Source organism: Cebus imitator, unplaced genomic scaffold (genome assembly GCF_001604975.1).
Source record: "Cebus imitator isolate Cc_AM_T3 unplaced genomic scaffold, Cebus_imitator-1.0 Scaffold7, whole genome shotgun sequence".
Classification (NCBI taxonomy): Eukaryota; Metazoa; Chordata; class Mammalia; order Primates; family Cebidae; genus Cebus; species Cebus imitator.
The window spans coordinates 7,466,599-7,492,859 of record NW_016107322.1 but is presented as its reverse complement, the minus strand read 5'-3'; the positions used below and the strand labels follow the sequence as shown (position 1 = coordinate 7,492,859).

At 35.0% G+C, this 26,261-nt stretch overlaps 1 protein-coding gene across 2 annotated transcripts in view; it reads left to right on the top strand.

Annotated features, from left to right (window-relative positions):
- LOC108312103 (canalicular multispecific organic anion transporter 1-like) overlaps positions 1-26,261 on the top strand; it is a 91,390-nt gene that overhangs the window by 32,455 nt on the left and 32,674 nt on the right. For both annotated transcript variants that reach the window (XM_017539853.2, XM_037742549.1), the window contains 11 exons: positions 625-879; positions 2,948-3,013; positions 4,833-4,970; positions 6,318-6,464; positions 8,973-9,057; positions 9,155-9,221; positions 9,590-9,716; positions 13,968-14,144; positions 17,711-17,878; positions 18,999-19,161; positions 24,678-24,753. In XM_017539853.2, coding sequence (XP_017395342.1) covers positions 625-879; positions 2,948-3,013; positions 4,833-4,970; positions 6,318-6,464; positions 8,973-9,057; positions 9,155-9,221; positions 9,590-9,716; positions 13,968-14,144; positions 17,711-17,878; positions 18,999-19,161; positions 24,678-24,753 — 1,469 coding nt within the window. The remainder of the gene's footprint in view (positions 1-624; positions 880-2,947; positions 3,014-4,832; positions 4,971-6,317; positions 6,465-8,972; positions 9,058-9,154; positions 9,222-9,589; positions 9,717-13,967; positions 14,145-17,710; positions 17,879-18,998; positions 19,162-24,677; positions 24,754-26,261) is intronic.

Sequence of the window (26,261 nt, the reverse complement as noted above, 5' to 3'; positions counted from 1 at the left end):
AGTTTTTATTTTAAGTTCTATAGTGCATGTGCAGGATGTGCAGGTTTGTTACATAGGTAAATATATGCCATCGTGGTTTGCCGCACAGATCAAGACACCACCTAGGAATTAAGCCCGGTATTCATTAGCTTTTTTTTCCTGATGCTCTCCTTCCCTCCGCCTCCACCCATCTGACAGGTCTCAGTGTGTGTTATTCACCACATGTGTCCATGTGTTCTCATCGTTCAGTTCCCACTTATAAGTGAAAACATGTGGTGTTTGGTTTTCTGTTCCTGCATTAGTTTGCTAAGGACAATGGCTTCCAGCTCCTTCCATGTCCCTGCAAAGAACATGACCTTGTTCCTTTTTATAGCTGCATAGCATTCCATAAATTCTTATAGTTTAAAAACCCAAATGTAACTCTCTACCAATAAACAGGTTATTCCAAAACTATATACTTTAATCAGTAATTATATTTCCTCATCTAAAAATCACATCTCTTGGTTTTATAATACCCCAACACATAAATAACCTTGTACATTTTTCTAATTATATTAAAAATTGATATTAAAAATTACCATTGTTTGACTATAAAGATGCCCCATAATCACATAACTCTAAAATATTTTGCTTTTCTTTTTATAGGTCCTACTTTTATCAAATGTTTCTCGACAAAAGTTTTCCACTGGAGAAATTATTAACTTGATGTCAGCAGATGCTCAGCAACTCATGGACATGACATCAAGCCTCAATCTCCTCTGGTCTGCTCCTTTTCAAATTCTGATGGCCATTTCTCTCCTTTGGCAAGAGCTGGGTCCAGCAGTGTTAGCAGGGCTGGCAGTCCTTGTATTTGTTATACCAATAAATGCTGTAGCTGCAACTAAAATAAAAAAGTTAAAGGTAAGAAAATGACTACCTCATGCTACATGTGTCAAACAGGAGCTGAGTTTTCTGACTGCAGTTAACAATCACCATCTAGCTGTCATATAGAGAGAGTTATAAATGGAAGTCATCCAAATTTATTATTGGCTTATTCATTCAACCAGTATTGACTAAGCATGTATCCTATGTCAGCCAGTGTTCCAGGCACAGGAAGCACAGCAGTGAGGAGAACAGACAAGTTCCAGCTCTCATGAGGTTAGTGGAGGAGACAGGCATTAAGCAAGTAAATAAGTAGATAGAAAACATTTGCATATGAAGAAGATTTAGCAAACATAAGGTGATGAAGAGAGCAAGGATGCCATATTACATTTAGAACCAGGAAACTCATCAGGAAGGAAATGGCATATCAACAGGGTGAAGGACTAATTCATGTGGGCGTCTGAGGAAAAGACACACCAAGCAAAGGAAAGAGTGTGCGTGCAGCCTGGAGGTAGGGGTATGCTTGGTTGTTTGAAAAGTGGACTACTGCAGCAAGCAGACAGGAAATGCTTCACTAAATTATTGTTGATATTCTTCCTTTATATTCAGTCATTCGTCTTACCATCAATATATGTTTTCGCGTTTCGCCATGTGTTAGACTGCACAGTATGCTCTCCCGTAAGAAAATGGAGAAACCATAGAGTCCATTGCACTGAAGGAAATCACACTGCAATGAGATAGATGCTTTCACATGTCAAATTAACAGAGGCAGATATATTGCTTATGAAAACATTATTTTAAATGGATCAAAGATTAACAATATATATTGACATGGGAATATGTCAGTCGTATTTTAGAGCAAAAAGTAGATTAAATATATGCATGTATATCAAGCATATATGTATCTATATCATAGATCCATTATTAAAATGTGAATATATCTATACACATGTGTACAATGGAGAGATAAATAAATGAAGATACATAGCTATAAATATATTTGCATAAGCGTAGAAGTAATCTAAAGATAAAGCAGCAGTCTTTTAAGAATAGTTACCTGTAAAGTAGAAGTAGACAGGAGGATAGATTTTTACTTATTACTTTAATACCCTAAGGGACTAAAAATCATATAGTATTTTATATTTTTCTTTTTTCAAATAAAAGATGGCTGTTCTTTAAACATAAAAACTAGAAAATAGTATATAATTTTGAAGTAAAGTTACTTAGCATGCTAGTGTTTAGAATAGCACGTTTGTTTATAGTTATAATACTTTTAACTAATTTTAAAATATATATTCTGGATTTTTAAAACTGCTATCTAAAAGCACATTATTAGGAATGGAAATATATTTTTTGAACCTTAATCTAGATTCCTAGAACTTTCAAAGAGATTTCAATATTATGTCTAAATATGCTAAATAGAAAGTATGCCTTTAAGTCACACACATAATATTATTGTATTAAATCACACACAGAATATGATGGATATTAGCTTGTAAATGGATTTTTTTATAAGATATACAAATACCTGTGCATATAACATAAAGTGACAATGGCAATGGAGAAAACACTTAAGAAGTGATGCCCAAACAAGTGTAAAATATTATGACAATTGTTAAATATTTGAATAAAATACAATGGCATAACATTGATAAAAAGAAAACGAAGAGTATTTGAAAATATAAATTTTAATTATTCTAATTCTTAAAGAACAAATAAAATTTATAGAGAGCCTTATTTTTATTCCTGTGACACTTCTAAGTATGTATATAAATAGTTAATGGAGTTTTAGAAATGTGTTCCAGTTTAGTAGGATGTGAGTGTTATTTTATTATTCAATTTTAAACAAATTATGTTTAAATCAATATTATATTTTCTACTATTCTATACTGGTTTTATTCTCCTGTTGGCTATGTTTGTTACCTATTTATAGCTATCTTCCTCCATTATCAATAGAATAACGTATAAATATTGTAAGATGCTTTTATCCACTAAATCTTAAATAACATAGAGAAAATAGACCACATTTTTAAAATAGCTATGGCCATATCAGTAAAAGTATTATCAACTTTGTCATATATTTTAAAATTTTCTTTCCCTTAAATAGAAAAGCCAAAGAAAGATCAAAGATAAACAGATAAAGCTGCTGAAGGAAATCCTACACGGAATTAAGGTAATCTAAAAGGGATATGCCTTTGACTTGACTATTTTGAGTATAGCAATACAAATGAAGTTTGTACTGTTCTCAGTATCTCAGAGTGATTATAGATATATAATTGTGGGCAGAAAATTTCAGATTTCAGATATGTAGGAATTCTTATCACTAAAATAACATTTAAATGCAAAACCAAATAAAATGCAGCCATTTTCTTTTTGTTTCTCACACAAGTGAACAGAAATATCCTAAAAGTCACAAAATATTACTTATTTTAAGGAATTATGTTGAAAAGATGGGATGAAGCAGGTAAGAATGGTAATAACACACCCATCAATGTAAAGGCAGATTTATATAGGAGAAGTGATGACACGTCATTTAGATTATTTTATGTGGGATACAAATGATCATATAAGTGCTATTCTATAAAAAATATGTTGCAAATTATTTTTTCCTAGGAAAGCTAGAATAGTTTAAAAGTGAGAACAGTCAGTATCCTTGGGGTCTGACAATGGTGTCACACAGCTTCTCCCTGATAATCCTGATAATTGCTACAATTTATTAATTATTTTCCATCCATCAAATGCTGTGCTTATTATTCTATATGTGTTTTCTCATGGAATTCTTATAAACCCCAGAAAAAGATTTCCCCATTTCCATTTTATTAACTAGGAAACAAAGGCACTGAGCAGTTAAGGGGCAGGTCTAAATTTACAGAACCAGTGAGAGTGCATTAGAGTTCTCCACAGAAACAGAATCAATATGAGATTTAATACGTAGAGATATAGATATACAGGTATATGAATAGAGATTTAAGAAACCAGCTCATCTGATTGTGGGGGCAGGCAAGTGTAAAATCTGTAGAACAGGTGGGCAAACTGAAAATTCCAGCAAAAGTTGATGCTGCAACCTTGAACCTGAAGGCAATCTGGAAGCAGATTTCCTTCCCCCTGAGAAATCTCAGTCTTTTCTCTTAAGGCTTTCAACTGATTTGATAAGGACCACTCATAAAACAGAGGGTAATCGTCTAACTCAGAGTTTAACTAATTGAAATGCTAACAACATCTAAGAAATATCTTCACAGAAATATCTAGACTCGTGTTTGAACAAACAACTGGGCCCCATAGCCCAGTCAAGCAGTCACATAAAATTAAGCATCACATATAGACAGAGCTGCAAGTTGAATGTAAATTAATTCACTCTAAAGTATATTCAATAAGCCAGTGTAGGATCTTATTTCCCCACATTTTCTGCCTCAGAAAATAGTTTACAATCTCAAAACACTAGTCACCTTTCAGAGAACAGCTGGAAGTCCCAAAACATCTGTCTTGAAGAAACTGGAAAGCCAGGGAAAAGAGTTTAGCTATAAGAAACAGATAATAGACAGAAATGAGAGCTGGACCAGTAAGAAGAGTGACAGAACTGAGCTAGACCAAAACTGTCTATGGAGTTCTGTGGAGTTCATGCCTAGAGCTGGCATGCTGCCAGAGTCTGGCTCAGAAATAAGTTATTGGGAGTGGTGGGCACATAAGGCTGAAGGATGGTGATTCCCTCTTTCTGCTCTGCTCCCATCCCGAAAATACCACAATTTAAGAAAATACTCCGATTCAATCAAAGTGGGAGCAGTTTTTTTTTTTTTTTTATGATTGTACCATCATTTTTTACTTTCACAATTGTGTGTGTGTGTGTATGGCATTTGTGTGTGTGTGTATGGCATGTGTGTGTGTGTGTATGGCATTTGTGTGTGTGCGTGTGTGTATAGCATTTGTTAGTATGTGTGCAATTTTTTCTTCTATGATATAGATAGTCAGATAATTATTCTCTGAATCATTTACAGATCCTCAAACTGTATGCATGGGAACCCTTCTATAAAAATAAGGTTATCAAAATTCGAGATCAGGAATTGGAATTCCAAAAATCAGCTAGGTATCTTACTGTATTTTCCATGCTGACATTAACTTGCATTCCATTTTTGGTGAGTGTATGTCATATTTCCTGTTTTGATTTTCAAATCTGATTTAGAGATTTAACTCCAAATTACTTGGAATTAAGATGTGTAAAGTTAAATTGTATGTATCTGAATTAAAATTTAAAGAAATACATTCATTAACTTATGTGGATTAGAGAACGAAAGTTGTAAAAAAAAAAGAGAAAATATTGTATGTGTTTTCATTGGTCTGTATTTTTAAAATATAATAAGATTTTATTTTTCTGTAATTTTTCTCAGAGATTTCATATATGCCTCTATCTCTTAAAAACATAATCTACATTTCAAAGTTTCATTCCAGTTTTAAAGTGTGATATGCATGATTAATTCCTTTTAAGTAGACTCAAAGGGGACATTAAATGGAGCTGAGAAGTGAAGCAACATTTATTGAGTTGTTACTAAATGTCAGGAAAGTTACATACATTGCCTAATTTCAATCTCATAATAATAAGACATTATTTTTATCATTTCACAAGAGGAAATGGAAGTCCAGTAGTTGGAAACATCCTCAAAGTTATAAAACTAGTATTTAGAGGCTAATTGACATCAAGTGACATTATTCTCTTTCTATTGTACCATGTAATACACATTGGGAATCCCATGCTATTTTAACTAGAGTATAAATTGCCTTGGGATATGAAGCCATGGACAAAAGCCAGAGGAAAAGCAAGCCACATGTAACCGGAGCATGCATCAATTTTAATCAAAGTTGTTACTCTTTGTGGATAATTTAAATTTTTTTAAACAAACATTTGAGCATTATGGAAGTGAAAGCAATATATACATTTGGAACACATTGGTAAAACCATCCAAGATGTATTTGCTTAAGCCCGGACTACATACAAGACACTAAATCCATTCTCATTTGTGAATGAATTTTTCCTGCCTTTTCTAAATGAAACTTATAAGAACAAATATAAATCTTAGCCATGGTCTATTCATATCTTCCTCAGTTAATCTTATGATGCAAAGAAAGCATAATTATTATATGTAAGAATGTATGCACATGCAGCTGGAAAATAAGTTTACATAAAATTTCTGAGTTTTAAAGAAAAGGTGAACTGGTATACAATGTAAATGGGAATAATAACTGTAGTAAGAATATAGCATGTTTTAAAAGAAAAGCTCTGGACTGCATGTTCTCAAGGATGTCATTGTCCAAGACACATGATTTTATGACCTGTACTAAAATATTTGTTATGTTCTTCAGCAAGAGTAATAAATTTTAGGAAACAAACAAAATTATTTAGATTTTCTTTTTCTTATTTTTTGGGACTGTAACTAATAATGTTATCAGTAGAAATTTGAAGAAAATAACATGTCGCTATTTTTTAGGTGTCCCTGGCAACCTTTCGTGTTTATTTCTTACTGAATGAAGAAAACATTTTAACAGCCACTAAAGTGTTCACATCGATGTCTTTGTTTAATATTTTAAGGATTCCTCTGTTTGAGTTACCAACGGTGATCTCAGCTGTGGTCCAGGTACATACAGAGTACCTAAAACTAAAAATCATTCCTCTACTGGAATCTATGCTTTGGGACATTTTGTTTCTTTGTATTTTTATTTATTTTATTTTATTTCACTTCATTTGGTTGTTTAACGCTGCACTCAAAATTAGTCTTCCTGAATTAATAAGTAATACAGAACATTATAGAATAGAAAGAATCATGTCTTCCTTGCTTGTGTTTTTTTCCCATCAAAGTGACTTTTAAATATTTTAGTATATTATTTTGTTTTCTTGTTAAGTGTTAGGTCCTCTACTTAGCATTTTTAAAGCTGGTGTTGGCCACTATGCCATCACAGGATTCATTTTCTGTTTCCAGTGGGAAATTTTTAATTAGATGCTTTATATGAAACTGGATGAAATGTTTTCCCAGAGTTCAGCAGCATTTAATCTATACTGAATGAATAAGCAGGGAGAAAACACATTGATAATATCAGTCAGCCAACAAGCCACATGTGAGATATCTGGGTCAGCCTGCTTTTAGTTGTAATCCCTAGTTCCTGGAGGCTAGATACAATGAGTAGATGTATGCTAAAGCCACAGGAAACCCAAAAAATTTCCTCGATCCTTTTGCCCTGAGATTTCTGGTCACATTTTTTGGATGTCAGGTTTGAGTCATCTGGCCATTCGCCATTAAATTCTTTTCCTCAAATCTGGATTCATAAACAAAGTGACTATTTGCTGATTGGAATCATCCCTTTAATCTAAGAGCTTTCCTCTTTAAAAAATATTACTTGAAAAAGGAGTAACATAATTGAATAGTAAAGACCAATGAAGCCATTTTTTGTTACAATTTTTAAATGTTATTTTTCTTAAAATAACCAACAGAGGGCGTAGAAGAACCACTGATGTGATGCATTTAGCTTTGATTTCATAACACACTTCTCTTAAAGAAAATGCCAGTTCTTAGAGTAACACTTTTGTTCTACATTTGAAATTAGAATCTAGCTAAAGGTCCAGTATCAAAGTCTTTTCCAATTCCTAGCAGTACACTGCTGCCTTCACTTAAGGCGAACAATTTCCCAAAATGGAAAGAAAGAAAAAGCTAGATGTATGTTCTGATTTGACACACGTGGTAAACAAAACCACAGCCTAATTACATCTTATGTGCTAACAATACAAGTCTCCTAGGACAAAGCAAATAAAAATGTACTAGAAATTTTATGTGAGTCAGTTTCCAGAAAACAATTTAATTTTATTTATCCTAATGTAGCTAAACATTTTATAGCTATTTTACTATATTATTATTTTACTATAATTGAATATTATTATTGTCAACATTACAGTTTTATTTACCATCAGTAGTAGAATTCACTCACCAATCTTAAAGTTGTTTTTAAGACCTAATTTTTCTACAGCACAAGGAAATACCACCTCACACCTGTTAGGATGGCTATTATCAAAAAGTCAAAGAATAATAAGTGTTGGCAAGGATGTTGAGAGAAGGGAACCCTTGTATACTATTGGTGGGAACACAAATGGGTATATTCGTTGTGGAAAACAGTATGGAAGTCCCTCAAAAAATTAAATTACCGTATGAGACAGAAATCCCACTTATGGGTATATATCCAAAGGAAATAAAATCACTATCTTGAAAAGATATGATATGCACTCCCATGCTCATTACATTATTATTCAGGAGCCAAGATATAGACACAACCTAAGTGGCCATTGCAGATAAGTTGCTAAAAAATATATAGACACAGTTTAATAGTATTCAACATGGCAGAACATTATACTAAGTGAAGTAAACTCGACACAGAGAGACAAATACTATATTATCTCACGTATATGTGAAATCTAACTTGTGAAAGCGGAGTGAAGAAAAGTGCATATTAGAGCTCAAGGGTGAGATTGGGTGGGGTAGGTGAATGAGATGTTGATTAACGATTATAAACTTCCAATTACAAGATGAATATATTCTGCAGACCTAACGTATAGCATGGAGACTGTGGTTAATAATACTGTATTGTATAGTTGAAAATTGCTAAGAGAGTAGATGTTAGGTATTCATATACACAGGAGAATAAAGGTGTATATGTGAGGTGATACATAATCTAATTATCTTGATTGTGGTAATCAAAATGTGCATGTATATCAAAAAATCATGTTGTACAACTTAAATATGTATAATTTTTCTCAGTTATACCTCAAAGAAGTTGGGAAAAGACTATTCTTTCTATGATTATTAATTAGCAATTATTATGATTATTCTGGAATAATGAATTGGATTTTTGTTTCTTTTTCTCATACCTTTCTGCATAGATGACATTAGTTTTGATTTTTGGTTCTTGAAACAGCCCTTTCTCTTTAGGAATGAACATATTTATAACATTAACACAATTCAAACTATGTTTGCTATATTTATCTCAATATCTTCAATTTGCATAAAAAATTCTACTCAGGCTGTAAAATGTAATAAATAGCTTTTAGTTTAAGTTCTACTTGAATCCCAGATAAATTCCATCTGTGCTTATTTTGATAGACAAGGATATCCCTGGGCCGTTTGGAAGACTTTCTCAATGCCAAGGAGCTTCTTCCTCAAAGTATTGAAACAAAATATATAGGAGGTCAGCTCTTCCTCTTTGCATTCATTACTTATTTGACTTCTGAACTGAAGATAATTGGTTCTAAAATGCATCATTGCATTTTTTTTTTCTTCCTTAGATCATGCTATTGGGTTTACAGATGCTTCTTTCTCCTGGGATAAAAGAGGAATACCAGTTCTGAAAGAGTAAGTCATGGTTTGGATAATTTTTTTTAATGTTAATATTGAGCTCTAAAATACTCCGTATTTTTATTTTTTAGAGGTTTGCGATAAGATTAATATATTGAAATTAATAAGACTTTTAACCTCTCACTTTACTTTTCATTTTCAAGGTGATTTTGTTGTCCTTTTTTCTATTATTTCTTCTACCTGCAGCACTTTATCGATCATTTGTTTGCATTTTGGAAGGGTAGGTGTTTGTAGAGAAAGGTGAAAAGTAGCAATTCCAGGGATGGTGCTAAGTGCTGCATACAGTGGCTTATCTAGGAATGCATATTAAAAACAACCATAACAAGAATTTCCTATATCGCCTCTCTTCCTTTTTTCTCGTGCAGCTTGAACTTAAAGATTCCAGAAGGAGCTTTAGTGGGTGTTGTAGGGCAAGTCGGATCTGGAAAGTCATCCATGCTTTCTGCCATTCTTGGGGAAATGGAGAAACTTACCGGAGTAGTCCAAAGAAAGGTAAAATCAAAAATGCATTATTTCAGCATCTCCTAGTGTAGCCAGCTTGTCATTAGTGTCAATAAGAATTTATCAAATTGAATTGAAGATGCGAGTATTTAATGGGTATTTCTAGTTTATAACAAACTATTCAATTCCATAGAAATTGATTAACTATGGGTGGATGAGCAACAGAATTCAGATCTCCAAATACACCAGCAAATCATTTATAAATGCTTATGGTAATTGTTTGATGATATTAACTGAATTGCAACCAATTATAGAGAAACGAATGTGATTTATATTGTCATTTGATTAGGTATCTAATTATTATTCAGCAAGATTCCCTAAGTAATTACAGCCATTTCATTTCCAAGAATGAAATGGCTTATAGCCACTCACGGGTAGGATCTTTGGCCGAAAATAAACCTCAGAAAAATAAAGATATTAATAAGGTACATTTAAGATTCAGCCTCAGGACCATGGAGAGGTCTGCTCTTGACTAATTGATCTATTCTTAAAGGTTGATAATAATAAGAATTCAACAAGTTCTTTATCAGCTTTCTTTTTTGAAACAGTAGACTACCCAGTGAATTTTTCCTTGGATGTAATCAACTTTTAGATAAAATACTAAGTAGCCCAATCTTTCCGTCTTACCTGTGACAAGACGAATAAGCTCTATGTATCTGAAATTAGTATATCTTCACTCTTAATTTTTTTCTTTCCTCTCTGGGAAAAGTCAACTCTAAATTCTTTTATTTTTCCTCATGCATTTCTTTATGTCCTTACAGCTTTCCTGATCCAGTCCTTGGGTGACTAATTTGTTGTTATTCTTTTTTTATCTCAACATTACTGTTAGCTAGTCTAGAAACAAATATGACTCCTACGACTTTTTCTGATGATTGCACATAATGAACACCACTATTTTTTAATCTTAGGTATACTATCTTTGTACCACCATGCTGTTCATAGCAATTGCAATTAGTCATTTCTCTACATTTAAAGATGGCTATACCTTTCCTTGGGTGTACATTACAAACATAATGTGTGTCATATTAATTTCACTTTTGTTTAGTATTTTTCAGCTATTTTCACTAAGCAATTACTGAGCCCATTCTATGTGCCTAGCACTTAGTGCCAGAGAAGTAAATGTGAATAAGACATGCCACTCTTCTTTCAAAGGTCATAGTCTAGTGAGGGAAATACCATGATCAATTATAACAAATGTCTAAATTAGACATAAAAAAATGAATTAAAGCATAAAAAACAACAAATTCTGTTTTGACGTGTTCAAAAAAGAATCCGAGAGGAGGTTGCCTTTTATTTTTGTTTGGTTTTTCTGTTTGTTTTTTGTTGTTGTTTGTTTGTTTGAGACTGAATCTCGCTCTGTCACCCAGATGGGAGTGCAGAGGCGCGATCTTGACTCCCTGCAACCTCCGTCTCCTGGGTTCAAGCGATTCTCCTGCCTCAGCCTCCTGAGTAGCTGGGACTACAGGCGCATGCTACCACACCCAGCTAAATTTTTTTGTATTTTCAGTAGAGCTGGGGTTTCACCATGTTGGCCAGGATGGGATCTATCTCTTGATCTGGTGATCCACCTGCCTTGGCTTCCCAAAGTGCTGGGATTACAGGTGTGAGCCACTACGCTCGGCCGAGGTCTCCTTTTATTTGATCTTGAAAAATAATTAGAAATTGATAAAGATAAAAATATTGTTAATTCCAGATTTCACTTAATTCATTAACAATAGTAATAAGCTGAAAAGGCTGGGGTGAGAATTGAATAGGATAATGTGCAAAGACCTAGCCTAGTTCCTGGCAAAGTATTAGCTGGCTCTTTATGAATATGTATGATGATCATCATCTTTATTATGACTGTTGAGGCTCTCATAATAAGATTTAAGGATTATTTCTGATATCTTTGAATGCTTTTGATTAAGAGGGTGTTCATAGTGATGAAAGAAACTGTAACAATGCCATTATTAGTGGTAAAACAGAGAGGATGCTCTTTGTTTATATTAAATTACAGATGCCCAAGTCAAAAGATATTATCTGTTTTTATAACTGGTCACTGGCATTCAGGAAGCTTTTGGCTTGGATCAATGGCAGGATTTGAAGTATCACACTCTAAATTATTTCCCCAAATATATTTTATTCAGAATTTGTATCATCCTATCTGTATTTAAGTAAAGTGAACATTATAATGGCGTTTTCAAAGTGCTTTTGTGTGCACTTTCTATTTTTCTGTGTTTTGGATGATTATTTTTGGGGGCATATTTTAATCCACAGTATTCAGACTCTAAGACTGCCTATTGTCACTAAGTTTTCTCTATAGAGTCGCTACTCTTCTCAGTATCAAAAGCTCTCACCAGGCACTGTTCGTGAAAGTATTCGGTATTCAGTATTCTGTGGTAGAAACATCAGAGATTTGGAGACCATTTTTGAATTCACGAAACTTCTACTGTAGTTTCATTATTAAGAATGAAACAAAGTGTTTTCATTTGCATGTGAAAAGAAATAACAATAATAAAAGAGAACATTTACATCCCTGTGAAAATTGATCAACTCTTTTTCAGCTCTTGTAATACCAATAAAAGGCCATACCTTTTAACGTAGTAGTTTCTTTTTTTTTTTTTCATGTTCTTTAGTTTTTTCTCCTGGTTTTTTATCCTTTGCACTGTTCACCTTCCTTAATATATAGCAAATATTCAAAATACTATCACTCACATGATGATTTAATATGCAGTTCTAAGCAAAGGTTAGATTATGCACTTCACAAGGCAATTTAAGAGCAATTCCTTTTGTGTTCAAGATCAGGTCAGATCAGAATTATATTGTTTCTGATCAAAAGACATTCTGTGTCTTACATACTCAACAAAGAAGATTTAAAAGTTATTCTTTGATCTTTAAAGTAGTTGGTAGAAATCAAAAGGCTAATAATGGTTGCATACATGTGTATGCCAGGAAATACTTCAAGTGTCTGGTATTGTTATAGACTGTGCAGTACTTAAAATACTAAATCAATGTTTGGATTGAGTCCATGGAGCAGATTGAAAGGTAGGCCACTAGTACGAATACTATGGGCTCTTTTACTAGAAAAGAAGGGTTAGTTGAGAAGATATTTTAGGCAGCAGACTGTCATGTATTTAAAAATCATTTCAAGACATAAAATCATAAAAATAAATGAATTTAGGAGCAGTGGTTAATATAGAACACATGGAGATTTGCGACTCCGATCCTCCTGCTAGTAAGGACTTCTACACATTCCAGCTGTGGGAGTATGAACAACAAGTCATCTCCTTCAAACCTGGCCTGGCCTTCAGATAATAGCCTGGCCCAGGGTCCCACTTTTGCTCAGCCTGTCTTGGGGCAGCTGTGATGACCAATTCTCTTCCATGGCTCTCTGGAGGATTAGCCAATACTTTCTTGGTTCTGCATCGTGGTGTGGCTTCTCCCTCTGCCTAATCTCCTTTCCTTCTTTCCTTCCATAAGGGTTGATCCCACATAAACAACTTGCACATTAAAGTCTAATTCAGTGTTACAGACTGAATTGTGTTCCCCCAAGTTTCACATGTTGAAGTTCTAACTCCTAGGACCTCAGAGTGACTATATTTGGACACCGGGTGTTTAAGGAGCTGATTAAGTTAAAATAAGCTCATTAAGGTGAGACCTAATTCAATATCACTGGTGTCCTTATAAGAGGAATTAAGAGAGACACACACACACACACACACACACACACACACACACACACACACACACACACGAGAGAGAGGGGGGAAAGAGAGAGAGAGACCATGAGAAGCACAAAAAATTACAATCATCAGCAATCTAAGGAGAGTGGCCTCAGTAGAAATCAACCTTGCTGACACCTGATTTCAGACTTCTAGCCTCCAGAATCGTCAGGATAAATTTCCACTGTTTAAGCCACCCAGTCTATGCTATGTTGTTATTGCAGCTCTAGCAAACTGACACACTCAGCATCTGATTACAGAGAATACTACCAGAGACAGATAGCTTGGATAGAAGCTACAGTGAAAGTAAATAAGAAGCACAAAGTAAATCATTTGGAGGAAATTCCAATAAGGATATAAAAGATTTAAATATGGTGCCATGATCTGTATAATTATGTTTATCTATATTAAATTTTTTATTTCTATTTTAAAGCTAAAGAAGATAAAACCATGGATTAAATATGTTGCTTTATTGTGGTGCATGCAACTTCTCCTTTTCTCTAGTTAAGAATGCTTTTTTCTTTACCTCTTTCTTTTTTAGGGCTCTGTGGCTTATGTTTCTCAGCAGGCCTGGATTCAGAATTGCACTTTGCAAGAAAACATTCTCTTTGGCTCTGTCATGAATGAAGAGTTTTATGAGCAAGTATTGGAAGCCTGTGCTCTCCTTCCAGATTTGGAGCAGTTACCAAAGGGGGATCAAACTGAGATTGGAGAAAGAGTAAGGAAACCATAATTTATCATGTGAAGTGACATAACCCCATTCAGCTGTGCTAATAAAGTGTTGATGGCCTTTTTCCTGAAGTCTCGAAGAGCTATACTACTATAATTTTTAGAAATTTTAATGTAATTTCTATATAAGAGATGGCAGTATTAAGGACAAGTAATTATTTATAACTGACTGGAGAACAGATTAAAAATCAGTCAGAAATTCTTTTGTTAGTATACATGTGGGGGAATAAAAGCCCATTAATTAGATCATCGAACTTTTGTTTTGGTGACTGGTACAATGCAGTCCACTTTCTAAAGACAGACTAATAGTTTTATTTGTTTCTGTAACCTTTGTGTACAAAGTCAAGTCTAGAATAGGAGCAAAAGAGCACCAGTCTCCTGCAGTGGCACCCGAGTCCAGGTTCTAACGGAGCTCTGTTGCAACACTGTTATGAATGTGACTTCTCCAAGTTTGCTCATTCCTGCTCAAGTGGAACTTGTTTCCCAGTCGTCTTACTCTTTGTTCTATTTCATTTTCATTGTGTTAGTAAACAGTTACTACTCTGCTCAGTGTTTTGGATTTAAAAATATATATATCATGAGCGGAAGTATGAACCCCAAGAGATTATCTCCAACCCCTGACTAAAATCTCCATTAATTAAACATTAATGCAAAAGCAGCTTCTGCCCTCAATTCATGTGTGCTGTAAAGATGAATAAATAATCCTTACTGAGCATTTTGAATCCCTGAAAAGAGAGTGAGCATAACATTGTTAAACATTTTTACCCCTGCCCTCATGTTACCTAATAACCATATTATAGAAATTAATACATGAAATACATAAAAAATTATAGAATGTAGAAATATATAAAATACACCATGGAATATTATGCAGCCATCAAAAACGATGAGTTCATGTCCTTTGCAGGGACATGGGTGAAGCTGGAAACCGTCATTCTCAGTAAACTGACACAAGAACAGAAAATCAAACACCACATGTTCTCACTCATAGGCGGGTGTTGAACAATGAGAACACATGGACACAGGGAGGGGAGCATCACACAGTGGGGTCAGTTGGGGTAACTAGGGGAGGGACAGCGGGGGGTGGGGAGTTGGTGAGAGATGGCATGGGGAGAAATGCCAGATATAGGTGATGGGGAGGAAGGCAGCAANGTGAAGGGAAGGAAGGCTGCAAATCACACTGCCATGTGTGTACCTATGCAACAATCTTGCATGTTCTTCACATGTACCCCAAAACCTAAAATGCAATAAAAATTATATATATATATATATATATATATATATATATATATAATCCAGGATGAGCCAGAATTTACCTTGCAACTAGGCTTACTTCATTTATAATCTACAACTTTACAGATATATTTTCTCAATAGTTTTAAATACATTTATTTTTTTCTAACCCCTGGATTTCTTTTTGCATCTTCACTGTCTCCAAGCAAAATAATTTCACAGATTCCCATCTCTATTTTAAGGCTAAAGAAGGCCAAACCATGGGCTAAATATGTTCCTTTACTGTGGCACATGCAAAATGATTCCCCCACATGGATACTAACTAAAATGCAGAAATGTGACTTCTTCAAACTTGTTAATACATGTTGAACAAGGTGCTGATAAATCCAATCTCTAAAAATATGAAATATCTGATATTTTGTAACTGTAAAAACTTTAAAAGGGAAACAAATCCAAAGAAAGACGTATAGATTTAATGTAGGCATTGAATGCTATTGCTATTTTTAATGACTTGTTTTTACAGTTAAATTCATCCCAATTTGCATTTGAACTTTAAACATGTAGTTGAATATTTCAAAAGGAAATCTGTTTGCAAGTGCTTATGAGACAACAAAGGCAGTAACTGTAGACTTTTCCCTTACTTGGATTCATCTTTTCTGTTGACATTCTTCCTGTGATCACATTTATTAATTTCTTACATGTCTTTATTCACAATGGTGAGTGAGAGATCTACCACTCTGCCTTCCAGGGATTTGCAGTCTGGTGGACCTCTGCCAATAATATTCATCAGTTGTCTTTACCAATATTTATTAATCACCTAGCCTTAGACTCTAGGTATTGGGAATGCAAGAATTAACCAGGTAGGGTCTCACAGGCTATTGAGAAAGACTGAGATAAATATTGCCAATTCTAGCAATGGGATGGATACACAAAGCACAGCAAGACAGGATGTGGGGAACGAATCACTTCACTTGGGACACCAGATGAAAAGTTGCCTTTGGAGAACATTTCAGTGTGAGTAGCCCGTAAGTTAAAAAGAGAGACTGTGTCTCCCAAGCAAACTGAACAGCCTCTGCCCAGTGTGAAAGACCAGGTTAGTCTGCTTGACAAACCACAGTCACTTGAAGACAACATTGGGAGAGTGGGTGAAGAGATAAGTTAATGCCAGGATATAAGCATCTTAGATTTATACTAAATAATTTGCTGTTTTTGCTGTTGCTCATGAGTGATGGAAAGAGGGAGATGTGGATATCCAAGGTTTTTAAGCAAGATGACACATTACAGAAAACGTGACAAGGTAGAGGATGAATTGGAAAGAAGAGTGACTGAATGATAATAGCTAATGTTGATGGTATCCATACTCACTGTTGGATTTTTCCTAAATTGTTTAGTCTTATCGAATGCTCCCAACAAACACACGACTTGTGTGCTATTATAAGCCTATGCACACACATGTGTATTACATTGCTTTATGTATATGTATATGAGTGTGTGGGGGAAGGGTGTATAATCCCCGTAGCTAAAATGTGACCTCCTCATGACAGACTCTGTTTTACTTATCTTTGAATCCCAAGCACTTGCATAGTATTCCAAATATAGCCATACTCAGAAGATGCTTGCTGAGTAGGATAAGGTTGAAAAATGCAAAGAAGCAATGGCATTTTATAATTATAGGTCATTAGCTAAGTTCTGTGCTGCACTGAGAGCTTTTAAACCAGATCTGTAAACACTAAATATAAAATAAATCAAGTAAATTGGGCCTGGCCCCATAATTCTTCACACATGGTTGTACATGTCAACTTTAATTCTCACATGGAGTGATGAATATTCCCTATTCTTGCTTCTTAGAGTTGTACTTTTGCCAACAAGGCTTGTACTAATCTTTCTACAGGAGACAATCGGACATGTTGATTACTTCTTTGGTAATTTAGCTAGTATTTTCAATTTTCTATGTGTCAATTTAAAAATAATCACTAGTATCAGTATGTGGTTGACAGCCAAAAGTCTTGTTTAATATTCTAGAGGCACAATTTTTTAGAATTAGAGATTCAGAAATTATTTTCTCCTTAATTGTTAGCATCCTCTTTTGAGAGTAAGCAGTTAAGAGGAAGTAGATATATCTGCTAATTTGTAAAAGTTAGTAATGCTAGGACATGAGATAGGGCTAGGCCTAGAAAGTCCTGGATAAAGAAAGATTGGAGCAGCATTCATCTTGGATTGCTATCTATCCAAGCTATAAAAGAGCATTTAGATGTAACTGCACATGCTTTGAGATGTATACACATTTCCTCTAGTCTTGTTTTTCTCCTGCTCTGTTTTCAGGGTGTGACTATAAGTGAGGGCCAGCAACATCGAGTAAGCCTTGCCAGAGCTGTCTACAGCGGGGCCGACGTCTACCTCCTGGATGATCCCTTGTCTGCTGTTGATGTTCATGTTGGAAAGCAGCTTTTTGAAAAAGTGATAGGGTCCTTGGGCCTTTTGAAAAACAAGGTATCCATAGTTTCATTTATGCTTTCTTGCGGGGCAGGGGATCTGCCTAGCATTGTGCCTAGAATTCCATTTATTTTGTTTGTTTGTTTAAGCAAAGTAGTCACATTTCACATGAAAATATGGGATGCTTAGATTGTGATTTCACAGGCAAATTTCAATGGGTCATTTTTAAAGCTTTGCTTATAAGTTTACTCTGGTGACAATTTATGTGATTGTTATCTCTTCATCTAATACCGTATCCTAAGGGGATTTATGTGCCATAATGAGTTGTTATTGACTCAAGTGATTTTTAAAATGGTATTTTGGGGCACACTACTGTTATTAAAAATCAAATCATTTTATTGATGATTTAAAGCATAAAATTGGATATTATTAACATAGCAATAGTAGTGATTCAGCTGCTTTGTGAAGGGGCCAAGAGGATGAAAATCAATATGTACCAGTACCTGCCATATTTTGCAGAGTAAATTAGTTCATTTATCCCTATTTCACATATAAAGGACCCCACAGCTCACAATGACTTGATATAGGTTGCTCAACTCAAGAACAGTAGGTATGTTTAAAATTATGTCTGACTCCAAAACCACATTTATTTCTTCATAATATGTGTTTATGGAATTATTCATATAGAGAACTCTGAAAAATATATGTATAAAATTATAAAATATATGCCTCAGTAAAAATAAACATCTTTATATAATGACATAAACTCAAGATTAAAAATGTCACACTTCATTGTATGTGTATGTAGAAAATAATATGAATGACTTAAAAATAAATACTATAAATTATGACTTAGATTAAACACTTTTTTGTAATGGTACTATGTATTTACAAATAAGCAAGAATGACATATATGAAATTGCTTTGAATTTGCAGTTAAATTGATTCATTTCTAATGAGTGAAAAAAATACCTGAACGAAAGTGTTAAAAATCAACTTTACAAACTATTTTCTCATCTAGCAGCATGTCATTATTCCTGGTAAAATATATAGATGCTGCCTTAAACTGGCACCCACGAAAAATCATACTTGAAATAGTAAAGGAGAAAAAGTCACTATAGCTTTTTTCAAAAAGCCATTTTTTGTAACCTATGGAATAAAACACTTTGTTTTTCAGACTCGTATTTTAGTGACACACAATCTCACACTTCTGCCACAAATGGATCTTATTGTTGTAATGGAAAGTGGCAGAGTAGCTCAAATGGGACCATACCAGGAGCTGCTGTCTGAAACCAAAAATCTCACAAATCTGCACCAAGTCATCAGTGAAGAAGAAAAAGGTAAGGGTACAATGGAAAATAAGCTTAAGATACAATACACCTATTCATTTTGAAAGTTCATTAATTGCATAATTTTATGCTATAAATTTCATTCATCCTGCTTAAGTCAGGGACGGGGCACCTTTCTTTCCATAGAAAAGAAGCAAATACGATGAGACAAACAGTTAAAAATCAAACTCATTTATGATTTTTAAGAAAAGTTTTAAATTCCCTGGGATCTATTTATTCATTTATGAAATAAGAAATTAGATTACTTATAAACACTAGTCCAAGTCTAGAATATCATGACTCTAAACATTATATCTTCTTTCAGCTAAGAACCGGGAACATACATGTGAAATAAATAATACATATTTTAAACATCTAGGTATAAAATAACACATTGAGGAAGAGAAACAAAAGAAAGAAATTGGGAAAGGCAAAGGGAGTGATGTTTGTCCAACCTTTACAAATTAACTATTGGTTTTGTTGATTAATTTTTGCCACTCTAGCCCTAAAATATTAAATTAAGATGTATGGACATTTTAAAATAAAAGAAATAGTTTGATCCTTAGCCAATGTGTAAGATGGAGAAATGTTTGAAATCCAGCATTATCTTAAAGTTGGGGAATGTACCATCATCTCTTTTTAAAGCTATAGATGGTTTGTCATGTAGAGACCATAATATTTTTTTTCTATACTTCCCTAGACCCTTCATTTATACCTTTTCAGAACATCGCAGTAAACTAACTGTAAAACCAGTTAACTCTTTCATAATTTCAAGATAGAAGAAATATAGAGCCATGTCTCACTATTTTCTACATGAGCTAGTATCCATTAGCTCATCTGACACTTTTCCTGGATATAAAGTCCTAAAAATATGAAATTGGTTTATAACAAGTCAGTACAATTTATCATTTTAATGCCATGCAATTCAAAAACAAAGTCATTTTGCTGATGTTTCTCTTTGGGATCTAGGGCAAAACACATTCGTTTTGTAGTACTATTTTTTTTAATTCCTTGTTTGTCCACCTTTCTCAAATGACAAATATTCTATTTGCGAAATTATCTGGAGCATTGTCAGATGACTGCTGCCATCCTTAACAAAAGAAGCACTTCCTTCTCTCTTAATGGCTAGCAACTTTGGAAATGATTCCTTGCCTTCTTAGGCAGGTTAAGTAATAATTTATGCTTCTTGTGTAGAAAACAGATGTCTAGGAGTGCCTCCTAGACGAGAAGAATTAATTTCCTCTATCCCATCACTTAGGTAGCCTCGTGCTAAGCAAATTACAGGTGCTCAGTAGTTGTTTGTTAAACAGGTGAATCTGAAAGTGTATCCCCTCAGTAGTTAACAAGGTACTATGGAATGCTATAAGCCAGTGTCTTTCTTGTGTTGTGTGGACATTTACTTTAAAGGTCACATGAAATATAGATTGCACAACTTTAGAAAATGTAGTTCCAAAAGTAGGCAGTGTGTAAGCTTTAAATTAAATATTTAATTTGCCATAAAATATGAACAGTGTATCTTTTGAAACCTGTGGAATTTGCTATTGTTTAAATATCCAGTTTGGGAAACAAAATCCCACCTTTTCTGCATTTGTATACCTTCTCATGTACAAGTGCCCTCTACTGTAACAAAATAAAAGAAGTAATATTCTTAAACCTTGGCTGCTGGATGTTAATAGATCTATTAATAGATGTTACCAACTCACAATCAGAAATTTGCCAGAGTTAGAAAAATGTAACTTGAACTTTTTTCTAATTACCTCAGTATTTCTGTCTTTTCCATGACAATCAGGAAGGTGGAAAGTAGAGAAAATCTTTATAAGCCAGAAATAGAATGTGTTATTGAAAATGAATATTCTGGAATTTTGATTTTTTTGAATGCTGGATAAAAAAATATATATAAAGACTTACACTCACAATAAAAACTAGATAGCCAGATCAAGAGATAATCTGTAAAAGGTTAGCCCTATAGAGTATGATTTCCTTGGCCACCATAGGGAGCAAGGCAAAAATGGATTTTAATATCAAACCCTCCATTAAATAATAGCTTACATTCAGCGTGATGTCCCCGCAATGCTGCCCCCTAAACCTAGGCCAACTGAACCTGTCCCTGTACTTCATGCTTTAGTAACTTCCCACTCTAGCGTTCCTTGCATGGCTCTGTGGCCAGCAGTGTCCTCCCCATTTCCCACTTCCTGACCATTCTAAGTACTCAGGTGCCAGATTTTCTGCTCAAACGATGGAAGTTTGCTCCTGGGACCTGGGCTATCCTTCCCAAATTTGTTCTCTCAAGAGCAGACTGCTCTGCTGGCATGCATCATTCTTTGGCCTAAAGATGTTTACTCTTGCAGGTGGGAGAATGAGTAGAGTCTGGACATGTGAGCTGAAGTATCCACAGATGTGCAGGGCCTTCGGAGTGAGGAGTGGAGCTTGGGAGGGAGAGAAGAGCAGCAAAGGCCTTGGCTGGGGCTGACTCATCAAGGACTGTCATGTCTCCCAGAGGAAGTCTCAGGAATCTAGACATTCTCATCTGACCCTTGCCTTCCAGCTTGGAAAGTATATTTGTCAGAGAAAGCAATAGAACTTGAGTCTTTTAGTCTTTAGTCATCTATGACTATTAAATAATTGGAAATGCAGCATGTGAGCCTTTACTTGCACTCTTGCTGTGGTTCCAGAGATTTTAGGTGCAGTTCTCTCCCCATGGGAAATTTCTTTTTGTTATTTGCATAAATAGCAAGGAGAATTGGATTCTGTTTGAGCATTTTTTTTTGCTGAGATTTAGAAAAATTACCTGGCAGAGAGTAGGCTGTGAGAGGCGTGATCACTCTGCGATTATTATAATTCACTCTTTTTGGTCTTGAGTCTGTCCAAAAATTTCTTTAAAAGGTACACAGTTCTTCCATTTCAAAATTCTTGTTGTATGTCACTACAAAGGGAGTGCAGTAGGCATGCCTCATCCACAGGGGATACATTCCAAGACCCCCAGTGGATGACTGAAACTTTGGATAGTACGTAAGTGTGTATATACCACGCTTTTTAAAATTCCATATATGACTATGATAAAGTTTAATTTATAAACTAGGCAGGGTAGGAGATTAGCAATAACTAATAATAAAGTAGACCAAGATACCAGCATCACTACTCATGTGTTTTGGGGCCATTATGAAGAAAAATAAGAGTTCCTTGAATACAAGCGCTTTAATACTATGACAGTTAATCTAATAACCCAGAAGTCTCTTAAGTGAACAATGTGTGGGGAGTATCCCCACGGCATGGATGTGCTAGACAAAGAGATTGTTCACTAGCCAGACAGAACAGATGAGGACAGTGCAATATTGCATCAGGCCACTCAGGACAGCAAGCAATTTAAAACTTATGAATTATTTATTTCTGGAGTTTTTCATTTAATACTTTGGAGCATGGTTGACACTGGGTAACTGAAACAGTAGGAAGCAAACTACAGGTAAGGGGGAACTACTGTATAGCTCAGCACAACGTTGTGGAATAAACAGTGCACCAACTGTCAGGAATCCTGGGATCTAGTTCTCTCACTGAATAACCATGTCGGTCTTCATCAAATGACTTAATTCTTGTGGTTCTTCCCGTTTGTGAAATGCAGTGCTTCAGCTTGCTCTGTTTTCCGTAGTGGCAGACGTAGAACTGAACAATTCCATTATTATCTCTCTCCTGCCCCCCAAACTGCTTATTACTCAGCCAATTCTTTTTCTTTCCCAATCATTCTTATTCTCATTGCTGAAGTCAATAACAGGTAACTTAGAAAGTAAATGGTAGAAAGTACTGTTTGCAGTGTGATTTGGGTTTGGACATATCAAATCTCTAAGATTCCATCTAGCTCTAAAAAAATCTAAGAGTCTGGCCTTATGGAAATATCATATAGGATAATCAAATCAGAGGTCAGAAATGGGTTATAAAGAAAAATATAAGAAAACTAAAGATAAATTTTACATATTTAAGGTAGGATAATTCTTATACTAATTATACTGATGTTAGCTTGTATGTTGTGGATATTAACAATGTCAGTATATTCATCACTTTTGCATTTACTTAATCCTCCCCCAAACCTCCAGAGACTGCCATGGTCCTCATTTTACAGAGATTAGGTGCCTTTCTCAAATTAAGACAGAAGGTAAGTGACAGCATTTGAATCCCATGCCACCTCTGTTTCATGCCAGAGAACAACCAAGCTCTTAAACATTGTATCAAGTGGGTAGGAATAAGTACATTGACTTGGTACTGACTTCGAGTGACAAAAGAGTGGCCCACTCTCATTTACTGGTGCTTGCTGTTTCCCCAATACTTGCTTTCCTCCCATGCCCTGTCTTAAGCAATGCTGGGTTTCAGGCAATCCACTTCTCCTCTCTGATTTTTATTTTTTCTCATGCAAAATATAGGTTAATTTACTTATTCTCTTATCAGGCCCTTTGTGAGCTCAATTTGTATAATGCATGTGAAAGCATTTTATAAATTGAAAATTAAGAAATTTAAATATTATTATTAAAGGGTATAAGAATGAGAATATTCCTTAGAGGGAGAGGCTGAAGCACCTTCACACTGAATTTGCATTCTTTGAGATGTGGAATCCCCATGTTTCATACAGATAGTTGAGATCAATCAGATTCTTCCATTAGGGGCTAGATGTTTCCTTCTAGAAAAAAGAAAGCAAAGAATTCGTACAAGAGACCATAGAAATCTCCGAATCCAATTCCTTCTTTTTACAGATGAGAAACTTAAAATTGAAAGAGTTCAACTATTGTACTATAAAAAAAGACAAAAATCTGTCTAGCGCTGAGGTATTTACCATCAAATTCTCTAGCCCATTTACCATCAAATTCACTAAGGTTACTTCAACCTCAGTAGCTGATAGGTCTAGGTGTATGACCTTAGTTTGCATTTCCTGCTTAAGATTTCAGTGCCTCAGTCTTTTTAATCCCTAAAATAAGGATAATAACTATAGTACTTTTCTCGCAGGGCTGGTTTTGAAAATTAAAAGAGATACAAAGCCCTTAGGGCAATACCTGTCACATAGGATGCAATTATCACTGTTGGTGACATTTGTAAAACAACATCAGCTTTGGGGAATTTACCATTGTTTTCTTACTAATCTTCACAAGAATCACATTTGTATAAAGGCCTCATGAAATTACACGTTTCTTTTAATGGCTGGAGTGGTGTTCCTCTGGGGAAATACTTAGCTCTTCTCTGGAAGGCCTGAAATATGTTAGCATCCCTCTCAGAGGGACACTGAGAGAGTTAGTATCCCTTTCTCAGAGAAAAAAACAGAATTTATCTTTAGGTTTTTTCATTATGAAATCTCAGTTTTACTATGAGATTACAGTACATTTTAGGACAAGCCGAAATAATGGAGAAAATAAAAAGGCTCCCAGTAAACCTGCAATCTAGAACCTAAAAATCCCTCTAATTTGTGTAATTCTCCATTATACTTTCCTCCATTTTGCTTATTGTTTGCTTATAATTTTGGATGTAAAAGTACATACTGTCTTTCTCTCCAGCTCCTGCTCTAAAGCAAGTTAGGGCAGTCAGCTCCAGAACTAGACGAAAAGACCAAATCCTGGAGCAAAAAGTTAGGTGAGTATCAGGAAATGCCAGATTCACTGGGATTATGGGCGGATTAATTACCTTCTTTTAGCATTTGAACGTATTCTATAAAAAAGATCTATACATTATAACAGATATAAAATGTACTTAATGGTTTCCAATTCTAAACTACAAGTTAGATGAACATGTCTAAATTTTTAAGTGAGATGGATGAGACTTAGTTTGGAAAACATATGCTCATTAGATTCCTAGCTATTTCTAGCCAAATTCTAGTAGTAGAAATTTAATCTGATTGCCAAAAACATCCCCATCTCATAGCATTCATACACTCTACAGATGAGAATGTGAAAACAGGCTTTGAGCATGAACATTTCACAATGGATATGGATGATTATCAAGACAGGATATGTGACCTAGACATATAGACTCGATGTAGGACCTGAAGAACCTGCCTAGAAAAATGGGAGGAAAAAAGAGAGAGAAAGAGAGAGAGAGAAAAAGAAAGGAAGGAAGGAAGGAAGGAAGGAAGGAAGGAAGGAAGGAAGGAAGGAAGGAAGAAAGGAGGGAAAAGAGAGTAGAAACGAAGACAGGAAGGAAGAGAGGAGGGAGACAGGAAGAAAGGGGTAAACTTTGGTCTTAGGTTTTGGTACATTATGCTTTTTTTTGCAAGTGATGAAAATGAACAGTGACTGAGGCAAATTCACCTAATCGGTTCTTTCCCAATATTTCTTCCCATCAGTTGCGTAAACAGAAAGCCGAAAGATAATAGGAAGTAATATGAATAAAAAGATTATAGGCTGGGTGCAGTGGCTCACATCTGTAATCCCAGCACTTTGGGAGGCCAAAGTGGGTGGATCACCTGAAGTCAGGAATTTGAGACCAGACTGACCAACATGGTGAAACCCTGTCTCTACCAAAATACAAAAATTATCCAGGCAGGGTAGTGCACACCTATAATCCCAGCTATTCGGGAGGCTGAGGCAGGAGAATCGCTTGTACCTGGGAGACAGAGGTGCAATGAGCTGAGATCGTGGCACTGCACTCCAGCCTGGGTGACAGAGCAAGATTTCATCTAAAAAAGAGAGAGAGAGAGATTATAAAATAAGTGCCTAGAGTTATAGGGAGCAGCTTATGATTGCTAAAATGGAGAATTGGGACAGATTACAGGGAATCAAGGACTTTAGGATCCAAGAGCTCAGAATGTGGCAGTTTTGACCTTGAATGGAAGAATGAGTCTTGAATGCATCATTTTTTAAAGAATTGGATATGCCTAAGGATGTGTGGATGATGTGGATGTTGCAGGTTGGAGATTTGTGTGCATACCAGATTTAGCTGACTCACTAGGTAAACTACGAATAAATCATTCCTCCTTGATCGTAAAGGCCTTGGACCACTTCTCTTTGTCTAGTATCTTAGTGTTGTTATACCGTCTCTGGCTTTAAATACTTTTTATACACTAATATCTCCAAATAAATCTCTCTAGTCTGGATCTCTCTTCTGAACTCCAGGGATGGACAGGCAACTGACCCTCTCAGCAT